Below are 21867 nucleotides of genomic sequence, written 5' to 3'. Positions count from 1 at the left end.
CTCTATGCGGGCTTTCATATGTCTTGCACTGAGGAGAGGCTTCCGTCGGGCCACTCTGCCATAAAGCCCCGACTGGTGGAGGGCTGCAGTGATAGTTGACTTTGTGGAACTTTCTCCCATCTCCCTACTGCATCTCTGGAGCTCAGCCACATTGATCTTTGGGTTCTTCTTTACCTCTCTCACCAAGGCTCTTCTCCCACGATTGCTCAGTTTGGCTGGACGGCCAGGTCTAGGAAGAGTTCTAGTCGTCCCAAACTTCTTCCATTTAAGGATTATGGAGGCCACTGTGCTCTTAAGAACCTTGAGTGCTGCAGAAATTATTTTTGTAACCTTGGCCAGATCTGTGCCTTGCCACAATTCTGTCTCTGAGATCCTTTGGCAGTTCCTTCGACCTCATGATTTTCATTTGCTCTGACATGCACTGTGAGCTGTAAGGTCTTATATAGACAGGTGTGTGCCTTTCCTAATCAAGTCCAATGAGTTTAATTAAACACAGCTGGACTCCAATGAAGGAGTAGAACCATCTCAAGGAGGATTAGAAGAAATGGACAGCATGTGAGCTAAATATGAGTGTCACAGCAAAGGGTCTGAATACTTTTCTTTTTTAATAAATTTGCAAACATTTCTACATTTCTGTTTTTTCTCTGTCAAGATGGGGTGCTGAGTAATAAGAAATAAAATGAACTTTTTTGATTTGAGCAAATGGCTGCAATGAGACAAAGAGTGAACAATTTAAAGGGGTCTGAATACTTTCCGTACCCACTATATGTGGTTCCTGGTGGCAGGCAAAGGCAGGAGCCTCTCTGTGCTGACGTCTGGCATTGCAGATAGTTCTAGGGACATAAAATGTCACCTCTGGTGAGGAAGGATCCTGAGCTGGTTGAGTGGCAGCAGCTAGAAATAGTTGGGCCCACCTCAACGCATGAACATGGTTTCCTTAACCATAAAGTTACCCAGAGTGACAGGAATTTCCCCTGGATAATGACAGGGTTGCCTCTTTGTAACTTCAAAGTTAATAGGAGAAAGCTCTGGGTGTTGTGCAGTTCAGAGTACCTGACATTTTTTAATATCCCTAGGTGGGGTCCTGGAAAGGGTTCCACCTGGGGTCCATTAAATCCTGCTGTTGCACTTCAATGCTGGGGGCAATGTTTGGGAGTAATGACCTATCTGATCTGAGCCTGAGCAGTGCTTTGTTATTTGACTTCTGTGCAAGATTGGCCATAAATAACTCCACGTTCAACCATAAGAGGGTACATAAGTTTACCTGCTTCAACAACACCTGAGCAGCACCAACAACTGATTATCTACTTTGAGGTTGTATCATCAGATCTGTAGTTGTATGTTGCAGACACAGGTAAAGAGAAGAGAAGGGCTGTCAACTAATCAGCACCTGATGAGGGATCAGTGCAATCCAGAAAAGAGTTGGCACACCCAAATTTATAGTGAGGGTGAACTGCCTCCTCCAGAAGATAATCCTGGCATCCTGAGTGAGGTTGGGGACATGGAGTCCATCCTCCCTGACTGTCTCGGAGGAGAACTGCTGCAGAATATTGGCAGGCGGTTGAAAGAGAACTTCATAGCACCCTATTCTACACAGTCTCAGTGGATGAAGCAAAGTTTGAAGAGTCGGGGGAAGCATCATCTATTTCCCTGGCAGAGGTCACAGAGGTAAATAAGAAGCTCCTCGGCTACAAGAAGCCAGAAGTAATAAGATTTGCCAGAACCAGTTCAGTTTGAAAGGTAAACTCCACTTAAGTTTAAGACAGATGTTAAGGATATTTTTATAACAGACTGGATGGAGTTGAGCACAGTTCAGAGACACGCCAAATGGTCTGAATACGTACTTATAAATGGGAGATTTCGATTTCAGACATAGAGTTAAGTCACTGTGCTAAAACATGTTTTCACTCTGTCATTATAGATAATTGGTTGTAGACTCATGAAGAAATCCTTTATCTATTTATCTACAACACGGTACAACACAATAACTCAGTTTGCTGTTAAATACTTGTATTTCTCCCCCCCTCCCCCCCTAATTGGCAATTTAGGCTCATAAAATATAAATGAGTTACAACTTTGGCTTTCTTCTTTTGCTTTGTCTTGCTGAATTTCCATATCTGTTACAGAAATCAGAATGGAGGGGTTTGTTGTTCCATGGCAGGACACAAGCCAGCAGAAACACATTAAGGTTACCTGGCAGCAATTCATTATTGAACTGATACTTATTTTATTAAATGCATTAAAAAAAATTGGCAGATGTGGCAATAAAGTAGAAGGTAAGTATCTTTTGAAAATTATAATATTATACATGACATTAATCTTGTTGTAATTCTACATATCACTGTTATGAAAAGATGAGTTGAGTCTTCAGAATAATTCCCTATGCTGCATGTGAGCAGGCTGCTGTCATTACAGTATATTTATTACAGACATCCACAATGTACATGTAAAAGTATAAAGCATTTATTGTGTGCCAGATGTCATTGTGAAATTCTCTCTCTCTCTCTCTCTCTCTCTCTCTCTCTCTCTCTCTCTCTCTCTCTCTCTCTCTCTCTCTCTCTCTCTCTCTCTCTCTCTCTCTCTCTCTCTCTCTCTCTCTCTCTCTCTCTCTCTCTCTCTCTCTCTCTCTCTCTCTCTCTCTCTCTCTCTCTCCCTCTCTCCCTCCCTCTCTCCCTCCCTCCCTCCCTCCTTCCCTCCTTACTGGAAAAGGGCCTCCCTGGTTAGCCAGACATGGTTCTGCTGGATGGTCTTCCAGGAGAAGAGAAGTAGGAGCAACAGCATGGAGACACTGAGGACTGTGGTGCCCCAGCGGCCTACCACCGCACACAACCGACCCATGCCATGAGCCATTAAGATACAGTAACCCATACTACAGAAAAGGGAGGGAGGAAGTAAGTAAAGGGAAAGGAAAAATTATAAGGAAGTTTGGGAGGAACATTGACGGAGAAAAAGAAAGTAAAGAAATGGATAGGAAGGAGGGTGAGAGACAAAGCAAAAATGTATTGTTAAGTCCTTTATTATGTAGTTAAGTTCTACTGACTCCTCTTTAAACAGATGTGATATAGCTTAATGGCCTAAAATCCCTTGATGTCTCACGGCTGCATACATTTTCACTACAGTTGGCCTGCTGTGGGCTCTTAAAAAAAACACACAATCTCAATCCCTTTCCTCAAATTTGTTGACCCTGTTACATGGTTATACTCAGGTGTGTGTGTTTTGTTGAGGCTTCAGATTGTAGGGTTTAGTCTCAAGCCTTCTAAACTCTGGTTCCATCCAAGAGCATATACACCGTATACAAGCATAAAGCATTTCTTGTGTGCAAGATGTCATTGTGAAATGAACTTGAATATCACATTTGTGAAGCCATTTTGATAAAGTTACCTTAGTTTCAAGCAGCTATCCAATTTCAATAAAGGCATAATAACCAGAAATTCAGAAACATTTATTTAGTGTAATTTAAAAGGGGAAAATTTTAGTATTTTGGTTTTAGGTAATAAGAGGAGCTACATTTTCTGCTATTTGAAAACAACAACATAATGCAAAACGTTCTGGAGACTACATGTGTTCTCTTGAGAAATAAAGAGAATTAAACCTTAAAGTGCCTTTATGTAGTGCACAACATAGTGGAGACTAGGCGTGTTCCCTTGAAATCAATTTTAAAAGGGATAGTTCGAAAAAATTATCTCATTATCTTCTCACCACTATGCCGATCGAGGGGTGGGTGAAGTGTTTGAGGCCACAAAACCCTTTAGGAGTCGCAGGGTTAAACAGTATTGCAGCCTAATCCAATACAATTGAAGTAACTGGTGACTCCTTATTCAGACTTTGCTATTAATAGCGTGATCTCAGTCCTGGTCTCGTACATTACAATTTTGATACTCTGGCTACTGTTCACCTTTCGCTCTGAAAACACTACCATTATTCAGTTGATATGTTCAGCTTTATTGAACCATGATGAGAATGAATAGTCTGCATGGTCTAAGATTACGATGCCACCCCATGGAGGCTGGTGCAAACAGAGTTAGGAGACATGAGCCGCCATCATCAATTAATAACTAAAAACATGTGATTATCACAAAGAGGGACAGAGACGAGCACCCACGCACACATATACTCCTGCAGACGAAAGTTATTCTTGCAGATTATGCCGCAACGCAGAGTTTTAACTTAATTGTTGCAGAAGAAGCGACGCCCTGGTTATCCAGGAACATACATATGAATAAAGCAGGTTTTTTTATAATGATCAGTTCTAGAAACAGGTGAACCAGGTACGTGAAACAATTAAACTTGAAAACACGCATACATAGTTTCTATACAAGAATCTCATATGATGCCATCTGACTTACTTAAAATTAAGAGAAGTGTTTGGAGCCTCTTACAGCTCCCATGTTCAAGGAGATTTCAATGATTGAACCTAAGGACCAATGTATTATACTTTAAGGAAGCGTATTATATAACAAACTTAATTTAGTGTCTACAAGTCTACAGGCTTGGATTTGTCTCAAAGAAAAACTAGAAAGCCGATATTAAACTTTATGAAGGATCTGAACTCCTCTGAAATTTGGCCTGAACTGAACTCAGAATATTGAATATTATTGTTACTATAGCACACATAAACATATTCAAGAATATATGTTAAAGATTAGACACAAAATCAAGGATTACCATTAGGATAGCATGGTAATATCAGATCATGCCCCAAAATCTTTTACATGGATACTAAATTGATCAATAGCCCTCAGAGATGAAATTTCCAAAGAATATGTATTGCTTTATTTTAAGTTATTATACAAGAGTCGGACTAGAACTATCCATAGATACTGTGGATGCCCGCATGCACACACTCACCTCGGCATGTAGAGAACCCTTTCGGCCACAACAAATCCAACCCTGAAGAAAAGGTTACTGGCAGGAATGAATGGAAACACCAGAAACAACATTCCAACCAACACCTCCCTGCTCTCTTGTCTCTGCAGAGAGCGATAAGGGGGGGGGGGGGATACAGATTGTTCATAAGCACATGTTGTTTGGGGACCCTATCCACCAGGGCCACCGCTACACTTTTAGGAGAAGACATTACACATACAGGCTGCTTTCGGAAAGATAGTTTTGCTTTGACCGGAAGTATTTCAGTGGCTGGCAGCTGTTCGAATTCTCCAAATGATAAGGAAAAGAGCTGTAGGGGAGAGCGGGGTAATGTGGGACATCGGGTAATGTGAGACACCCCCTGTATCTAGGCAACGGAACACATTTGTGGTCATTTGACCATTATGTTATATCTTTAGTTGTTCTCCTTAGCGTCATGGGATGTTTCAGCCTTTTAATCAGAATTACGTTACCAGCCCAATCTGAGGGTGCGTTGAGTATTCAAAAATCCCAAGCCAGATTGTCTATTCAGTGAGACAGGGAGTGGGCGGATAGATTCCCCTGTCAGTGAGGGCACAGGGGAGGAGATTAGAGACGGGGAGGTTATATAATGGCTGGGTGTGTCTTTTAAAATCCCATTGTCTGAGACCATACTGCCACACCAGTAAGTTTGTTTTATATAACTTTTATATATATATATATATATAACTGTGAGTATGCCTACATGAGATGCATCCTAATTTAATTTGTATCTGACCTAACAGATCATGATATATTGTTCCTGAGCAGGCAGAATGATATAAAAGAATAATTAAGTAATCTGTCGGAATCTATAGGAGAAGTTGTTTATTTTGTTATTCTGTACTTGATTATATTTCCTATAAAAACAACCTGATGTAAACTTGAATGATTCCTTAAATCAATAAATATGTAAGAAAACTTATGTACCATTGTTGTTATTGTTATTTATGGTTGACATGGACGTTTATTGAACAGAAATAAGGATCCATTTTACCATTCCTCCATCTTTTCATCGACCAGCCAATAAATGGTTAAATGGCTCTTCGACCCTTGTGTGTGTTTGAATGTAAACACTAGCTAGATTCTATATGGTCCAGTAATCCTTGCACTACTGAATCAGGTATAGAGTTAAAAGTATTTTTCACTGAGGTTATAAGTAAATCTGACGGGCTACTGGCTTGTATGGCAGTACTGGTACTGGAAACAGCTATAAACAGCATTTCTTAAAAGCACATTTGTTATAATTCAGGTCCAGCACACACACACACACACACAGACAACAGATGAGGAAAACAAATTATATTCCTTAGGCTCAGTAGATTATCTCATTAGCAGTAATGAGAGCATGCAATGTGAAGTGCTGATTAGTGTTACTCCAATCAGATATTTATTATGCTTTTCAACGGGCTAAATGACAGCATTACTGCCTGGAAAGGACCTATAGCGAATATAGACAAATTTAAAATAAACAATGACAAGCATGTTGAGCAAGTTAAGTAATCCTCCACTTGTAATAATGTATTATAGAAAGTGCAATACAAACACACCACTGCTTTATCTGACATTGACACCATTAACATTATGAACATCTACAAATATTAAGATGGAGCAACTGATAGCATCACAGACTGTTTATTGACCTAAAGTATTACTACAGTATAAACTTTTGTACATAACGTGACCTTGTTCTTCTCCCTCTCTTACATTATTGCACAGGTCAAACAGCGCATTATTGTTGTGTGTGTCAATATTTTCTAACATTCCACTGTCATACTGGTGGTAAAGGCAGCGGTGTTTTCTCATGATGGCCTATGGATAGAGGCTGCGGCTGTTTGCCAGTCTTGTTGTCCTGAATATCACACATCTGTAACTTCCGCCTGATGGCAGGAGTGTGAAGAGGCTGTGTTGTGGATGTGTGCTGTCCCTGGTGATGTTGCATGTACTTCTTATTACCCTGGTGTTGTAAATGTCCTGAAGTAAGTGGAAGGTTTCTCCTGAGAGGTGCTGGAGGGCCTTCTTGTCCTGGGCAGTGATCACTTTATTCTTGAGGTTCAAAGCAACAGGAGGAAGAAGACCTGAGAAATGCACATTTTAGCTGCTTGTCACATTCTTGCTCTTACCTGCAGTGAGAAGACGCAGTGCAGGCAAAGTGCAACCATTACAATGACCAGCAGCATGGCAGCCACGTTGCGAAAGTCACTCAACGACTCCACCAGGGGAATGCTCCCCACCTGCCAGTCGTAGCAAAGCACGATGGGGGCAAGCAGCAACCCGGCATTAAATGACAGCAGGTAAGAGTAGGTCAAAATCCTGTAGGGAGGGAGCAAAGAGAGGATGGTGAGGACAAGGAAAAATGGTTGATGGTTGGTTGAGAGAAATGGTAGGGGAAAAAAGGAAGTAAGAAGAGAATTGAAAAATGTAGAAAGAAATGAGTAACATACAGAGGATATTAATTGTAACATTAATTGACTTAGAAATGTCAATTGTTAAAATTCACTCTTTACCTAAACCTTTATGTGTCTGGCAGTTTACCTGAGAAAAAAATAAACAGGTGGTTGTAAAAGGTTAAAGGAATAGTTCACTTGTCTTGCTACAAGCTAATAAACACAAAGTTATACGCCTAAAGTTCCGCTGATATCTTCCTAGGAGGTGCATTCACGGAGCGACTAGCCACTTCCGGTGAATTTTCAGGCTAAAAATACGGTGTAAATGACCTAGTTTCAAATCTATTGCGGACACATGGATGACACCACACGAGCAGGATGGAGGTATGTTGTGTTTTTTCTCTTATTATATTATGTCTGAAAAAGGACTCACCATTGACTTCAATTGTACTGGATTCTGCTGCAACAAAGTTTATCCCTGAAACTCCAGAAGTGTATTGTGGACACTTAACCCACCCCTAGTGGTATAGTGGTGAGTAGATAATGAGTGCACTTTCATTTTTCAGTGATCTATCCTTTTAATATCTTAAAATTAGGGAAAGAAATAGGAGTAATGGCACTCCCATGTCTGATAAATTATTTGTATGCTTCTAGAAAAACTATGCTCCTTTACTGTACTGGTGTAAAACCAAGTAGAAAGAAATATAATTTTCAAATTAAGAATGTGGCATAACGCCGGGTTCACACCTGACGCGGAAGCGACACCAAAGCGTGGCGTAACCGAGCGCCAAGCCTTAAAAAACAGCTGGCTCCCATCCAATCCCATGTTAAACCGTTGTGCGGGTCACACCGGACGCTGAAGCGCCGCGCCGCTTAAATTAAAAATTGAACTGGAGAAGTACAGTGAGTTGTATGATCCTCGGAACACACTTTTTTGGTGTTGTCTTTATACAACACCAAAAAAGACAAATGTTGGGACGCTGTTGCTTAATGTTGGAGCAACAAGTAAGTATATGCTTTTATACTACTGGATCAACGGGTGATATTATTAGCGCTGCCCGGCGCTTCAGCGTCGCTCCAGCGTCCGGTGCGAACAGCCAAGCGCCAGCGCGCTAGGGATTAGCGCTTACAGCACGCTTTGGCGTCGCTTCCGCGTCCGGTGTGAACCCAGCGTAAGGTAGTTTAGGTTATGTTTTCAGATGGTGTGCATACGATACAGAAATTCTTCCAAACAAAGGAGATAAACGATCTGAAACCCGGTTTAGGACTTTATTCATGCAAAAAAATGTAATGCTAGTGTTCAACACTTGAAGGACAAACATGGCCTACAGCAGTACGACCTCATCATATACAGTGCCTTGCATAAGTATTCACCCCCTTTGGACTTTTCTACATTTTGTCATGGTATAACCACAGATTAAAATTTATTTCATCGTGAGTTTATGTAATGGACCAACACAAAATAGTGCATCATTTGGAAGTGGGGGGAAATATTACATGGATTTCACAATTATTTACAAATAAAAACCTGAAAAGTGTTGAGTGCATATGTATTCACCCCCTTTACTATGAAACCACTAACAAAGATCTGGTGCGACCAATTGCATTCACAAGTCACATTTGCAAGTCACATAATTAGTAAATAGGGTCCACCTGTCTGCAATTTAATCTCAGTATAAATACACCTGTTCTGTGACGGACTCAGAGTTTGTTGGAGATCATTACTGAACAAACAGCATCATGAAGACCAAGGAGCTCACCAAACAGGTCAGGGATAAAGTTGTGGAGAAATATGAAGCAGGGTTAGGTTATAAAAAAATATCCAGAGCTTTGAACATCTCTCTGAGCACCATAAAATCCATCATAAGAAAATGGAAAGAATATGGCACAACCGCAAACCTACCAAGAGGAGGCCGTCCACCCAAACTGAAGAGTCGGACAAGGAGAAAATTAATCAGAGAAGCAACCAGGAGGCCCATGGTTACTCTGGAGGAGTTGCAGAGATCCACAGCTGAGGTGGGAGAATCTGTCCACAGGACAACTATTAGTCGTCTACTCCACAAATCTGGCCTTTATGGAAGAGTGGCAAGAAGAAAGACATTGTTGAAAGGGATCCATAAAAAATCCCGTTTGGAGTTTGCCAGAAGCCATGTGGGTGACACAGCAAACATGTGGAAGAAGGTGCTCTTGTCAGATGAGACCAAAATTGAACTTTTTGGCCTCAATGCAAAACGCTATGTGTGGCGAAAACCCAACACTGCCCATCACCCTGAGCACACCATCCCAACAGTGAAACATGGTGGTGGTAGCATCATGCTGTGGGGATGCTTCTCTTCAGCAGGTACAGGGAAACTGGTCAGAATAGAGGGAAAGATGGATGGAGCCAAATACAGGGAAATCCTTGAAGAAAATCTGATGCAGTCTGCAAAAGACTTGAGACTGGGGCGGAGGTTCATCTTCCAGCAGGACAATGACCCTAAACATACAGCCAGAGCTACAAAGGAATGGTTTGGATTAAAGAATGTTAATGTCTTAAAATGGCCCAGTCAAAGCCCAGACCTCAATCCAATAGAGAATCTATGGCAAGACTTGAAGATTGCGGTTCACAGACGGTCTCCATCCAATCTGACTGAGCTTCATCTTTTTTGCCAAGAAGAATGGACAAACCTTTCCATCTCTAGATGTGCAAAGCTGGTAGAGACATACCCCAAAAGACTTGCAGCTGTAATTGCAGCGAAAGGGGGTTCTACGAAGTATTGACACAGGGGGGTGAATACTTAAGGACCCAACAGATGTCAACTTTTTTGTTCTCATTATTGTTTGTGTCACAATAAAATTTATTTTGCACCTCCAAAGTACTATGCATGTTTTGTTGATCAAACGGAAAAAAGTTTATTTAAGTCTATTTGAATTCCAGTTAGTAACAGTACATAATGGGAAAAAGTCTAAGGGGGGTGAATACTTATGCAAGGCACTGTACCTTAAAATGTGGGCTATTATTATTATCACCATCAGAAGTGCAGACTACTAAACAGTAGAATAGTTCAATACCAAGTAGAACCATCTTGAGATTGTACAGTGTGCTAAAACGTTTAAACCCCTTGTATTTATTTTTTATATTAAGGAAGAAAAGCAAAGATAGACTGAATGGACAAATGAGGCTTGTCGAGAAATTTGCAATTTTAACTGGTCCTCAACCAGTTCCATGGATTGGATAGAACCTTTCTTGAAAGATATCCAAGAATCCAGCTTACTATATAGAGTGCCCTGTTTTAATGTGTGTTGTAATTTAGCGGTAAACAAATACATTTTTAGTTAATTGAACAATAAAGGCGTACAGCAATCCCAGAGGCTTGACACATCCACAATAATTATGTTTCAGATTTGAAACATCAATTTAAAACTCATTCAACGCCTGCTACTGGTGTTTATACATGCATGCGAGAGACATTGACCTGGTAAGCAGGTGAGGGGAGAAGGAGGCGGGGTTGTCCTGTTCAGAGAAGAGAGGCATGGATCCTCCCATCAGCCACAGCCTGACTGACATGATGAGCACCACCTGAAAGAGGGAGAATGGAGGGGAAAATGTCTCAGCATGGAGTATTATCACTGCATAGAAAGAAGAATTTGTCAGTTAGTGCCCCTGTAAATTTCTATGGAAGTTCAGGTTAACAACAGGAATTCCTTCCACCCATCTAAAGGCAGCACAGAAAACTGACAGGAACTGCAGGGAATTGACGAGGGGTTCCAGTTTTGGGCAGTTCTACAAGCCTGAAAAGCTTGGCAGTTGACCTCCCTGCTACTAGGTATATGAGTTCTTTGATATGTAAATAACAAAACACAAAACTTTGATCTTAAAGAAATGCAAATCAGGATAGTTTCACTCAGTGGTGCAGAGGTTACACCTTTTTCTAACAGGTACTACCTCCCTTTAAGCAAGAGTAAGGAAAACTACTAAAAACCCTTTTAAAAGGGTAAAAAATACATAGAAACCTCAGAGAGAGCCAAATGTGAGAGATCCCTCTCCCAGGACGGACAGAAGTGCAATAGATGTCAGGTGTAGGAAAACATCATCAAGATTAAAGTTTTTAGCAGCATTGATGAGGGTACATATTTTGAAGGATAACTTCAATACTATATGTCAAGCAGTCCTGCTGCAATCATAGTCTATGGTCAGCAGCCAGCAAGACCATGATCCGCAATCCAGATCGAATGCCACAGTAGTCCACAGTCATTGTCCACTGCTGCTTATTAGGATCCATCATCAGCCGCCGACCTCGGTCGTGGTCCACCACGAATATATGATGCCAATGCGACACAGGATCCGCCATTACACTACGATCAGCCCGCACGATATAGAATCCGCCATACTGGATCAACCATTGCGACCTCTGATGCGCGATCCACAATCTTAATCCATAGTGCGGCCACAGCGGGCCAGATTTGCGGGCGATAAAGCAAAGGGACTCGGGGAAGGGGTGAAGTCAGTAACATGTACTGATGAGATATGACTTACTTCAATGTGATAGGGATGAAGAAGAGGAAGATGAAGCTGGAATGAGAAGCTCTGTGTGTTATGTTTCATAAATTCCCTTTGCGTCTTAGCGTCATCAGGGTTTTTTGCCTTGTAATCAATGATACAATGATACAGGCCGAACTTGGGGGTACACTGAGGCTCAAGGTAAATCTAACTGGCTACTGGTTTGTATTAGCCTGGAGGCCAGACAAAGTTAGCCCCGCCCACAACATTTGAGGTCGGGAAGCTCGGTCTGGAGTCGCTCCGTTGGGAGGAAATTATGCCCGAACAGAAACTGTTCAGACCAATCAAATTGTCTGGGCGGGCTTTATACGATGATGGACAGATGATCAACAGTAACGTAATCAACCACGTCATCAAAGTGCGCTTGGGTTGAATTCGTTTTTAAAAAACTTGCCATTGAGTCTGTTTTAGAAGACATCGACAGCGCATTCATTTTGAAAGAGGAACAGAGAAACGCGATCAAAGCATTTGTAGATCGAAAATATGTTTTGCCGTCTTTCCTACGGGATTCAGAAAAAGTTTAATTTCTCAGCTGGCCCCAATGGTCGCGAAGAAGATGGGACACGGGAATGTCGCGTTCCAACCGTGTTATTAAGTTCTTACAGGACCGACAAATGCGATACGATTTGTTTGATGTGTTGTGGAGTTGTAATCCTACACGGAGAACTTGTTCGTACATGCATTCACCTTTACTGTAACTGACTGCTGCACCTGCCACTCTATGCATACAGTTTTATTCTGTTATATTGTGTTGGGCTTATTTTGTTTTACACGTAGCGACTCCCCTCGCATGAATACCTGCAGTTTAAGGAGTGGACCATGTTAATAAACGCACCAGATCCCTCGCTTGCGGACCAGTGCAATAAGACACCTGCCGTACAGCGCCGGCACAAGGATAGGAGCAGGAAGAATGACTGGAAGCCGGCTGTGCGGCATTTCTCAAAAACTATAATTGAACACCCCTCGCCAGCGGAACGAGGTAAGGAAGCTGGTCCCATTTACTTTGCTGCAGGTAGCGCGGAACAGGAGTCGCTATGTCAGGCTAGGTTTGTATGGTAGTACGATGAAAACCATGTGGCCCACTCAGTAGATCAGCCATCAATACCTCTATGCCTTTTTAAACTAAACGCTTCCTATTTTAGAACATAGGACAAGTAACGATCTGCCAAACTAATTAGCTCTAACTATAAGCTTTATCAAAAAGGAAGGTTTTGAGCCTACTCTTAAACGAACAGATGGTGTCTGCCTCCCGAACTGAAAGTGGTAGATTATTCCACATGAGAGGGGCTTGATGGCTGAAAGCTCTGGCTCCTACTCTACTTTTAGAGACTTTAGGTACGACAAGTAAGCCCGAATTCTGGGAGCGGAGTGATCTAGTGGGTTGATAGGGTACTAACAGCTCTTTAAGGTAAAATGGCACCATATTGTTCAGGGCCTTGAAGGTGAGGAGGAGAATTTTAAATTCTATTCTAGATTTAACTGGAAGCCAGTGTAGCGATGCTAATACTGGAGAAATGTGTTCTCTTTTCTTGGTTCTCGTCAGGACACCTGCTGCTGCATTTTTGACAAGCTGTAGAGTCTTTAACAACTTACAGCTGGAGCCTGATAGTAATGCATTACAATAGTCCAGTCTCGATGTAACAAAGGCGTGGATTAGTTTTTCTGCATCTTTTTGCGAAAGGAAATGTCTAATTTTTTTTTATATTACGCAAGTGGAAAAAGGCTATCCTAGAAATTCGTTTTAGGTGTGAATTAAAGGAGAAATCCGGATCAAAGATCACTCCCAAGTTCCTGACTGTTTCATTGGAAGCAAGGGCAATGTCTTCTAGTGCAGCTATATCTTGAGATAATGTATCTCTAAGGTGTTTATAACTAAAATTGTATCTGAGTTTAATAAGAGAAAATTGCGAGTCAACCAGGTTTTTATATCCTTGAGACATGCTCGAAGTTTAGTTAATTGATTACTTTGTCAGGTTTTAATGACAAGTATAACTGGGTGTCATCCGCATAGCCGTGGAAATTTACAGATTGTGTCCTGATTATGTTTCCTAGTGGAAGCATATATAATGAGAATAAAATTGGGCCGAGCACAGAGCCCTGTGGAACACCATGGTTAACTTTGGTGCGCACAGATGACTCATCATTAATTTGCACGAATTGGGAGCGATCAGAAAAATACGATTTAAACCATTAGCATGTCCATAGATTACTAAACTGTTGACTCTGCTGAAATTGCCTCATGATTTGGACTTCTATTGTCCTATTGTTGTTATTAAACTTTCTCAGTATTCCAAAACACACTTTTATGCAAAGCGACTTACAACAAGTGCATTCAACTATGAGGGTAGAAACACAGAACAGCAAGAATCATGTAAGTACATAACCTTAATACCAGAGAGATTTAACTGGTCCTCAGTCACATACTCATCCTATATAAATGTAAAGTACAATTTAAAAACTGTTATAATCGCTGCCTCAACAGTGGAAGGTCAGTTGTGAAGTTTTACTTCTAGACTCAGAGAGTGAATACGTCCATTCCTGAAGATGCCACGTCAGTCGTTAATGTCAATCACAGCCTTGTGAATGAAGAGTCCGTCTCCCGCAGACAAGAAACTCCGGGCTGTTGTTTTTGTGTGGTTCGATGAATGACTCCGTTTTCGGTGTAAAAAACTTGCTGAAGTCAACATGACACTGTTTCCATGGAGGAGAGGATGACTGCATTGGAAAGCAAAGCCGCGGGCCAAGTAGGGAATTGCAGACGTCCTCCACCCCAGACACTCTTCCCATCTCTTCCTGAGGAATTCCGAGGTGTTCCAAGGCCAGATGGGATATGTAACCCCTTCTGGGAACTTAGGGTTTCCTCTTGGTTGGGCGTGAATGGTAAACCTGTCCATCTCATGTTTCCTCTTCCCCTCATAGGTGAACAAGACCCTGAGATACTTAGACTCTTTAATTTGGGGTAGCCACTTTCCCTCAACCTAGATATAGCAATCCTCTGGTTGCCAACAGAGCTATGGCCTTGGACCTGGAGGTGATAGCTCGCATCCGATTCGCTTCACGCTTGGCTAAAAATTTAGTTCTGCCTGGAGGTCACACCTCGATAAAGTCAAGACAACCACATTGTCTGCAAAAACGCAGTGATACAAATCTAAGGCTCCCAAGCCAAATTCTCTACTCACCACGGCTGCTCCTTGAAATCCAACACATGAAAATCATCAAAAATTATTTGGGACTGTATTGGGAAAAGTGTGGTTGAAGACTATTAGATAATTGAAGAGTAACTTTTTGCATACCTGTCTACGACTCCATGACCTTAAATGTTTATGACCTGAAACCTGTATGACCTTTCTATATACCTGTTTGAACTTTCCATTACTTATTGACTGTCCAATGAACCCAATGGAAATATATGTAAATCATTTGTTACTTTGCTTTAGTTCCTGTCTTAAACTACCCTACAGAACCAGTCTGAACTGGCTCAGGCAAACTTCCTTGTCCTCCTATATAAGACCCTTGTATTTGACTGTTCTCCATCTTCACTCTGAGATCCTTAGGACTCTCGGGGTGTGTTGATCCTTCCTGCAGAAAGCCCCTTATTAAATACACGTAGATAACATTATGTTTCCAGCCTCTTGTATGTCCAGATTACCATCACAGGACAGTGGGGCACCCACAACCACTGGAAACATTTTTGATTTTGAGCACATGCTTGTGAGTGAACGTCACTCACGTTCATTTTTTAAATCACCATATCAGAGAAAATGTCTGTGTGTGTGCTCCCAGACAGCGCAGACACACACACAGGCTCAGAGACTCACACAGTGAGATCAGAGCTTGTTCACGCAAGCAGCCGGTCAGTGACTTTGTTGAAGAACAGTGGAAACAGTGAAAATACAGAGTTTCTCTCAGTTAACAGCTGCTCCATGATCAGAGCAGAAGCTACAGTTGGTTTATACCGAGCACGAGTTTCTTTGTCCTCCTCCACTATGACCTGCTCTCACTATAACTAATAAACACGCATCATTAGTTATCAGGACCTGATCAGCACATGAAGTAACTCAGTGTTTGTTTGATTTGCTCTAGAGTTTATGAGACCGCATTTAAACATCATGAAAAATGTGTTAAAATGAGCGGAGCGCCACGCAGACATGATCCGACACCATCGATTCATAACACATGACCGGACGTTTGTCACCAAAATCATCCCAATAAAAAATGGAACAAATGAACGTGAACTAGTTCATTTTAATCTGCATGTACTTAACTCGGAACTAGTTCATTTTAAGTGTGAACTGGCAATGATCACTGAGAATAAACTATATATAAAACTTTATAAGCTGTGCTATCAAATTGTATTTGGTGGAAGAGAGGGCAAAATGGCTCTTTTAATAATAAAGGTTGCCGACCCCTGCTCTAGAAGGATGGAAAACCATATGTTTATCAAAGTAGAAATCCATCTAATACTTGGCCAACAGTAATGTGGTGTTTGGTAGCTCAGTGACCAAAACATGTAAAACTAACTGAATGGTACTTTTTAATGTAAAAGAAAAAAAGTACTCACATATCCAGAGATCAGGCAGGCTCTTTTGACGAAGGGGCTGCAGATGTAGAGGAGGTTGCCTGGTCTGGAGCTATACAGGTGACTGAAGGAAAAAGACAAATAGAAGGTTGTCAGTCCGAGTTACGGAGCCAAGTCATTAATGGGTTTTAATAATCTTCTAACCCTGTGCGTGTAACAAAAAAGCGCTGCAGTGAACGTGACTGTGCCATCAGGCGCACAGAGTGCACAGAGCGCACAGAGCAACCTGGAGATCACTTACAAAAAATGAAGAAACTTTCCAAATAATATCTATGAGTGGAGGTGAGGATCCACTGATGTGAGGGAATCGGTCCGATACTCTAACTAAATAAATACTGCCGTGACAGTGATGCAGGGTTCTGCGTGATGTGACATCACTGCTGTCCTATATAATCCCTCTCCACCTCCACCACACTAACAAACACCTCGATGTCAGTGTCAGAAAGTTTTGCTTTCTCTTCTCATAGCTTGATGCCGTGACTAATTTAATATTCATGCCATGCTTTGCATTTACCATTTATGGATGAAAGCGGGCGTGCGGAGGGCGGATTTGGAGGCAGATCCACGTACGAACGTTTCCAGGTGGACTGTGATTTGTAAAGCGAACAATGCGTAAAGGTGTGCGTGGGCACGGTTTTACAAATCGGAAATTTATTTTGCGTATGCCATTTCCGGCTTTTGTGCGTACATTCACTTTTAGTATGAATCCTATGCACTGTTTTTTAAATGAGACTAGGGATGAACGATTTGGGGAAATAATCTAATTGCGATTTTTCCCCAAATATTGCGATTTAATACTTTTTTCCTCCTCAAAAAAAATTGAATGATTTAAATATGACCAACACAAAAACAGATACATTTACTGTACAATATTCTTTCCCACATTTTTATTTAATTGCTCATTACAGAAACAAGAACAACAAATCGGTGTGCATTTAAGTAATTTAATCAAAGTCATTGTAAGTATAAAGACAAGCCATGCACTTTTTAAAACAATTTTAAACACTTTTTAAAAAAAAAATTTTTTTTAATTATAGGGGTCTTACTGCTCCCAAGTCAGTAACATTTCCAGTGTTGGGAAGGATACTTTCAAAACGTATTCCGTTACAGAATACAGAATACACGCCCAAAAATGTAATCTGTACCTTATTCCGTCTTATTAAACTCAGACAAAACAGAGGTTATAATACTTGGCCCCAAACACCTTAGAGATACATTATCTAATGATATAGCTGCGCTAGACGACATTGCCCTTGCTTCCAACAAAACAGTCAGGAACTTGGGAGTGATCTTCGATCCTGATTTATCCTTTAATAGTCACTTAAAACAAATTTCTAGGACCGCCTTTTTCCATTTGTGTAATATCTCAAAAATCAGACATGTCCTTTTGCAAAAAGATGCAGAAAAACTAGTCCACGGCTTTGTTACATCGAGACTGGACTATTGTAATTCATTATTATCAGGCTCCAGCAGTAAGTCGTTAAAGACTCTACAGCTTGTTCAAAATGCCGCAGCACGTGTCCTGAAGAGAACAAAGAAAAAAGAGCACATTTCTCCAGTATTAGCATCGCTACACTGTATTCCAGTTAAATTTAGAATAGAATTTAAAATTTTCCTCCTCAACTTCAAGGCCCTTAATGATATAGCGCCTTTTTATCTTAAAGAGCTGTTAGTACCTTATAAACCCACTAGAGCACTCCGCTCCCAGAATTCAGGCCTACTTGTCGTCCCTAAAGTCTCTAAAAGTAGAGTAGGAGCCAGAGCTTTTAGCCATCAAGCCCCTCTGCTGTGGAATAATCTACCACTTTCAGTTCGGGAGGCAGACACCATCTGTTCGTTTAAGAGTAGGCTCAAAACCTTCCTTTTTGATAAAGCTTATAGTTAGAGCTAATTAGTGCGGCAGAACGTAACTTGTTCTATTTTATGACACATGACACACGGAGCTTCTCTTTCCAGCTTCTCCTTCCTCTTCTCCATCCCTATCCCCCTTCCCTGGAATCCCTTTGCTTTATCACCCGCAGATCCAGGGCCTCTCTGGCCGCACCATGGATTGCGGTTTGTGGACCGGCATCGGGGGTCGCGATGTTGGATCCAGTGTGGCGGATTCTGTGTCATGTGGGCTGATCGTCGTGCTGGTGGCGGACCCTGTGTCACATTGGCATTGGGTACGGGCGGTGGACCAGGACCGCGGCTCGTGGTGGGTCCTGGTGGTCGGCGGTGGACAGTGACTGAGGACTGGAGTGGCGTCTGGTCTAGATGGTGGATCGTGGTCCTGCTGGTTGATGACCATGGACTGTGATTGCAGCGGGACTGCTTGGCATGTCATGTTGGGGTTATCCTTCGGGATGTTTACCCTCATCAATGCTGCTAAAAATTTAAATCTGGATGATGTTTTCCTACACATGGCATCTATTGCACTTCTGTCCGTCCTGGGAGAGGGATCCCTCACATGTGGCTCTCTCTGAGGTTTCTATGTATTTTTACCCTGTTAAAAGGGTTTTTAGTAGTTTTTACTTACTCTTGCTGAGGGTTAAGGACAGAGGATGTCACACCCTGTTAAAGCCCTATGAGACGAATTGTAATTTGTGAATATGGGCTATACAAATAAAATTTGATTGATTGATTGATTGATTAACTAATCTGAGTAACGTATTCTGAATACTTGGATTACTTCCGCATTGAATTGCATTTTATAAGTGTAGGAATGCGGCGTTGTTATAGTCAGTGGAGCAGCAGCAGTTTAAGCTCTGTGTCCGCGGATGCAGCGGGCCAGCTGGATGCGATGGAAGGGCAGTGGTCGTGCAGCGGTAAGGAGGCGCCGGGCTTCAGCAGGAACACCCCCATGCTGAACACCTCCGTCTCGCAGATGTGCATGTAGGTGACCGGGGGGCTCTGGAGCCCCGCCGCCCTGGAGCTCGGCTTGCTTTTCCGGGGAGCGATTTTCAGGTCCGCCACGGTCACCGGCGAGATGAGCAGGCTCTGTGTGTCCGCCACGTCGGCCGAAGACTTTAGGACCCTGTAGGTGATGCAGGCTTGCCATCTTCTGGATCAGAGGAGTTTTGTGGTCCCGCGGCATTCTTGCTGCGGTTGAGGACAGCATTCCAGTGCCCTACTCTCTTTCGCAGATTTTAATCACGCACGTTGCGATTAGAAAATCGCGTTTTATCATATCGCGATTTTAGCACAAATGCAATTAATCGTTCAGCCCTAAATGAGACCCCTGGTCTGTATGCGATACAGAGCAACAAAAGCATGTTTGGTAGACACGATAAGTATCAAAGAATCTGAAATGCATCATGTCCATCATGATGCCACGCACATAGTAAATATAGCATTGATTGCTGAAAAAGTATGTGCATGCTCATAGGACAATTACCACACAATTAAATATAAGTAAAAACACAAACATTTAAAACAAATCAAGACTCTGAGTGCTTACTTAATAAGAGGCTTGCAGCAGAGGACCAGGGCATCATAGAGCACGCAAACTCCAAACACTGTGATGCCTGTCTCCTTGATCAGCATGGCGCAAGTGCCCAGCAACAAACTGACAATCAGAGAACATGCCGACATGGTGGAGGGCAGAGAGTCCTCTGAGACACACACACCCACACTTCTGAGAGAAAGAAAAAAGAACGACAAAATGCATCATATGGAATATATATATATATAAATATATGATGACAGAAGATCCGTCGAATCACAAAGATAAGTAATGATTTATTTATAGCTTTAAATCTGAGATCATCCCAAAACATAAAGACAAACCCCCATTCATGTTCACATTCACAACTAGGGTAATTTGTGTCTCTAATAAACCTGCATGTCTTTGGACTGTGGCAGGAAGCAGTGAAGAGCAACAGGGATAGGGAGAATGTGCAAGCTTCTGAAATATGCAAACTATTAAAAGCGTTCTTAATTAAACTCTGATTTAAATCATGTACTTTAAAATAACCAAGGAGGAAATTCTGAACATGCATAACCACCTCCATATACAGTCTATGATAACCACACTCTGTAGGAGGTTGATGGATGTTGCCAACCAGCACACAACCTTGTATGATCCTCTTTTGTAGCAGCCAAATAGCTGCTAATGAAAAACTACATTATCTTGTCTGCATTAAAAAGACATCATCATCTGTTTCTCTGGCAGACTAATATCTAATATCTGATACGTGTGTGTGTGTTACAGAGTCATCTTACCTAACATAGGAAAGAAAAGTCAGCAAAAACAACAGACAGGCCAAAACATCAGCCCTGCCCACAACCCCAGACACCTGTAACACACAAACATTTCAGTGATTACTCACATGTGAGACAGTGAGGATACACAGCTGGATGTCTGTGTGAAGCCCAGTATTTTTGCTACACTTTAGTGAGATGCACAACTTAAGCTGCTGCTGTAATAAATTATAAATATTCTGCTTAATTACTGACAGAACCTAGCCCACACTTCTTAGTGAATGAAATAAGAAGTGAGACATTTCCCAACCCTTCTTCCTTCAACTGAAATTGCAATGTGTGAGAAGATATCTGGAACTCAACGCTGTTAGCAAAGACATAAATATAGAGTCTGGGACTCTAACCTCAACATTACATTACATGTCATTTGGCTGACGCTTTTGTCCAAAGCGACTTACAATTATTACACTCAACATTTATGAGGGGTTCAGTATCTTCCCAAGGACACTTCGGCATGCAAATGGGGAAGAGGGGGATTTGAACTGGCAACCTTCTTGTTGAAGAACCACCACTCTACCACCTAGGCCACACCGCCCCACTCAACCTCTCCATCAAACAGGGTAGTCCTGAAGCCTGAGGGCCAGAGATGCTAACTGCTGTGATCCATTTTACTGGGTGGCTGACATCTTTCTGATGAGTGTAATTAAAGAATATTCTCGCAAAAAATAGGGTGTGTTGTTTTGAATTCTGCTTTTTAAAATGGTGTATGACTAATGAGAGTCACTAGATCAATAGAAGTTTTCACATTAGAATTTAGTCAGAAGGAGGCGCTACCAGATTTGATACAGCGGCCTCGCAATTCTCTCGCAGCCCTATAATTAATGTCAGGATAGAATACTTAGTCTTGTAGAATTAACTTTAAATGTATCGATCCTTCAATGATCCCACATTTGTGCTAATCACTTTCTGCCTTACATTGTATGGTTGAACGCACTTATTGTCGCTTTGGATGAAAGCGAAATGAAATGTGATTGTCTTACACACTCCATTTGGTTTTAGTTACAGTAAATGAATATTGGGTCATGGTGAAAATAGAATATATAACCTTGCCCTTTATACATTAGGTTACATTATTATCTAATACAAAATAGGGGCATCGTTATGCATGTCCTCCCCCACTCTCTCTCTGTCCCCCCTTCACAGCTTACTCTTCGTCCGATCCATTAAAGGCAAGAAAAAGCAAACTGCAAACTCACAAGTTTGAGTGTAGGGGAGAGCGGGGTAATGTGGGACAT

At 41.7% G+C, this 21867-nt stretch overlaps 1 protein-coding gene across 7 annotated transcripts in view; it reads right to left on the bottom strand.

The window, feature by feature from the left end:
- Nucleotides 1-21867, bottom strand: part of tmtc1 (transmembrane O-mannosyltransferase targeting cadherins 1) — a 99179-nt gene that overhangs the window by 47115 nt on the left and 30197 nt on the right. For 5 of the 7 annotated variants that reach the window (XM_053415271.1, XM_053415270.1, XM_053415274.1 and 2 more), the window contains 7 exons: nt 20594-20667; nt 19830-20006; nt 16373-16454; nt 10727-10830; nt 7008-7197; nt 4849-4970; nt 2702-2869 (listed from right to left, as the gene is read on the bottom strand). In XM_053415271.1, the coding sequence (XP_053271246.1) occupies nt 2702-2869; nt 4849-4970; nt 7008-7197; nt 10727-10830; nt 16373-16454; nt 19830-20006; nt 20594-20667 (917 nt within the window). The remainder of the gene's footprint in view (nt 1-2701; nt 2870-4848; nt 4971-7007; nt 7198-10726; nt 10831-16372; nt 16455-19829; nt 20007-20593; nt 20668-21867) is intronic. The other 2 variants (XM_053415272.1, XM_053415276.1) reach the window with 2 other exon arrangements.

The sequence above is a fragment of the Pleuronectes platessa genome, chromosome 22, assembly GCF_947347685.1.
Source record: "Pleuronectes platessa chromosome 22, fPlePla1.1, whole genome shotgun sequence".
NCBI classification, from domain to species: Eukaryota; Metazoa; Chordata; class Actinopteri; order Pleuronectiformes; family Pleuronectidae; genus Pleuronectes; species Pleuronectes platessa.
The sequence above is the reverse complement of the archived record's forward strand: the minus strand, read 5'-3'. Positions and strand labels throughout refer to the sequence as shown.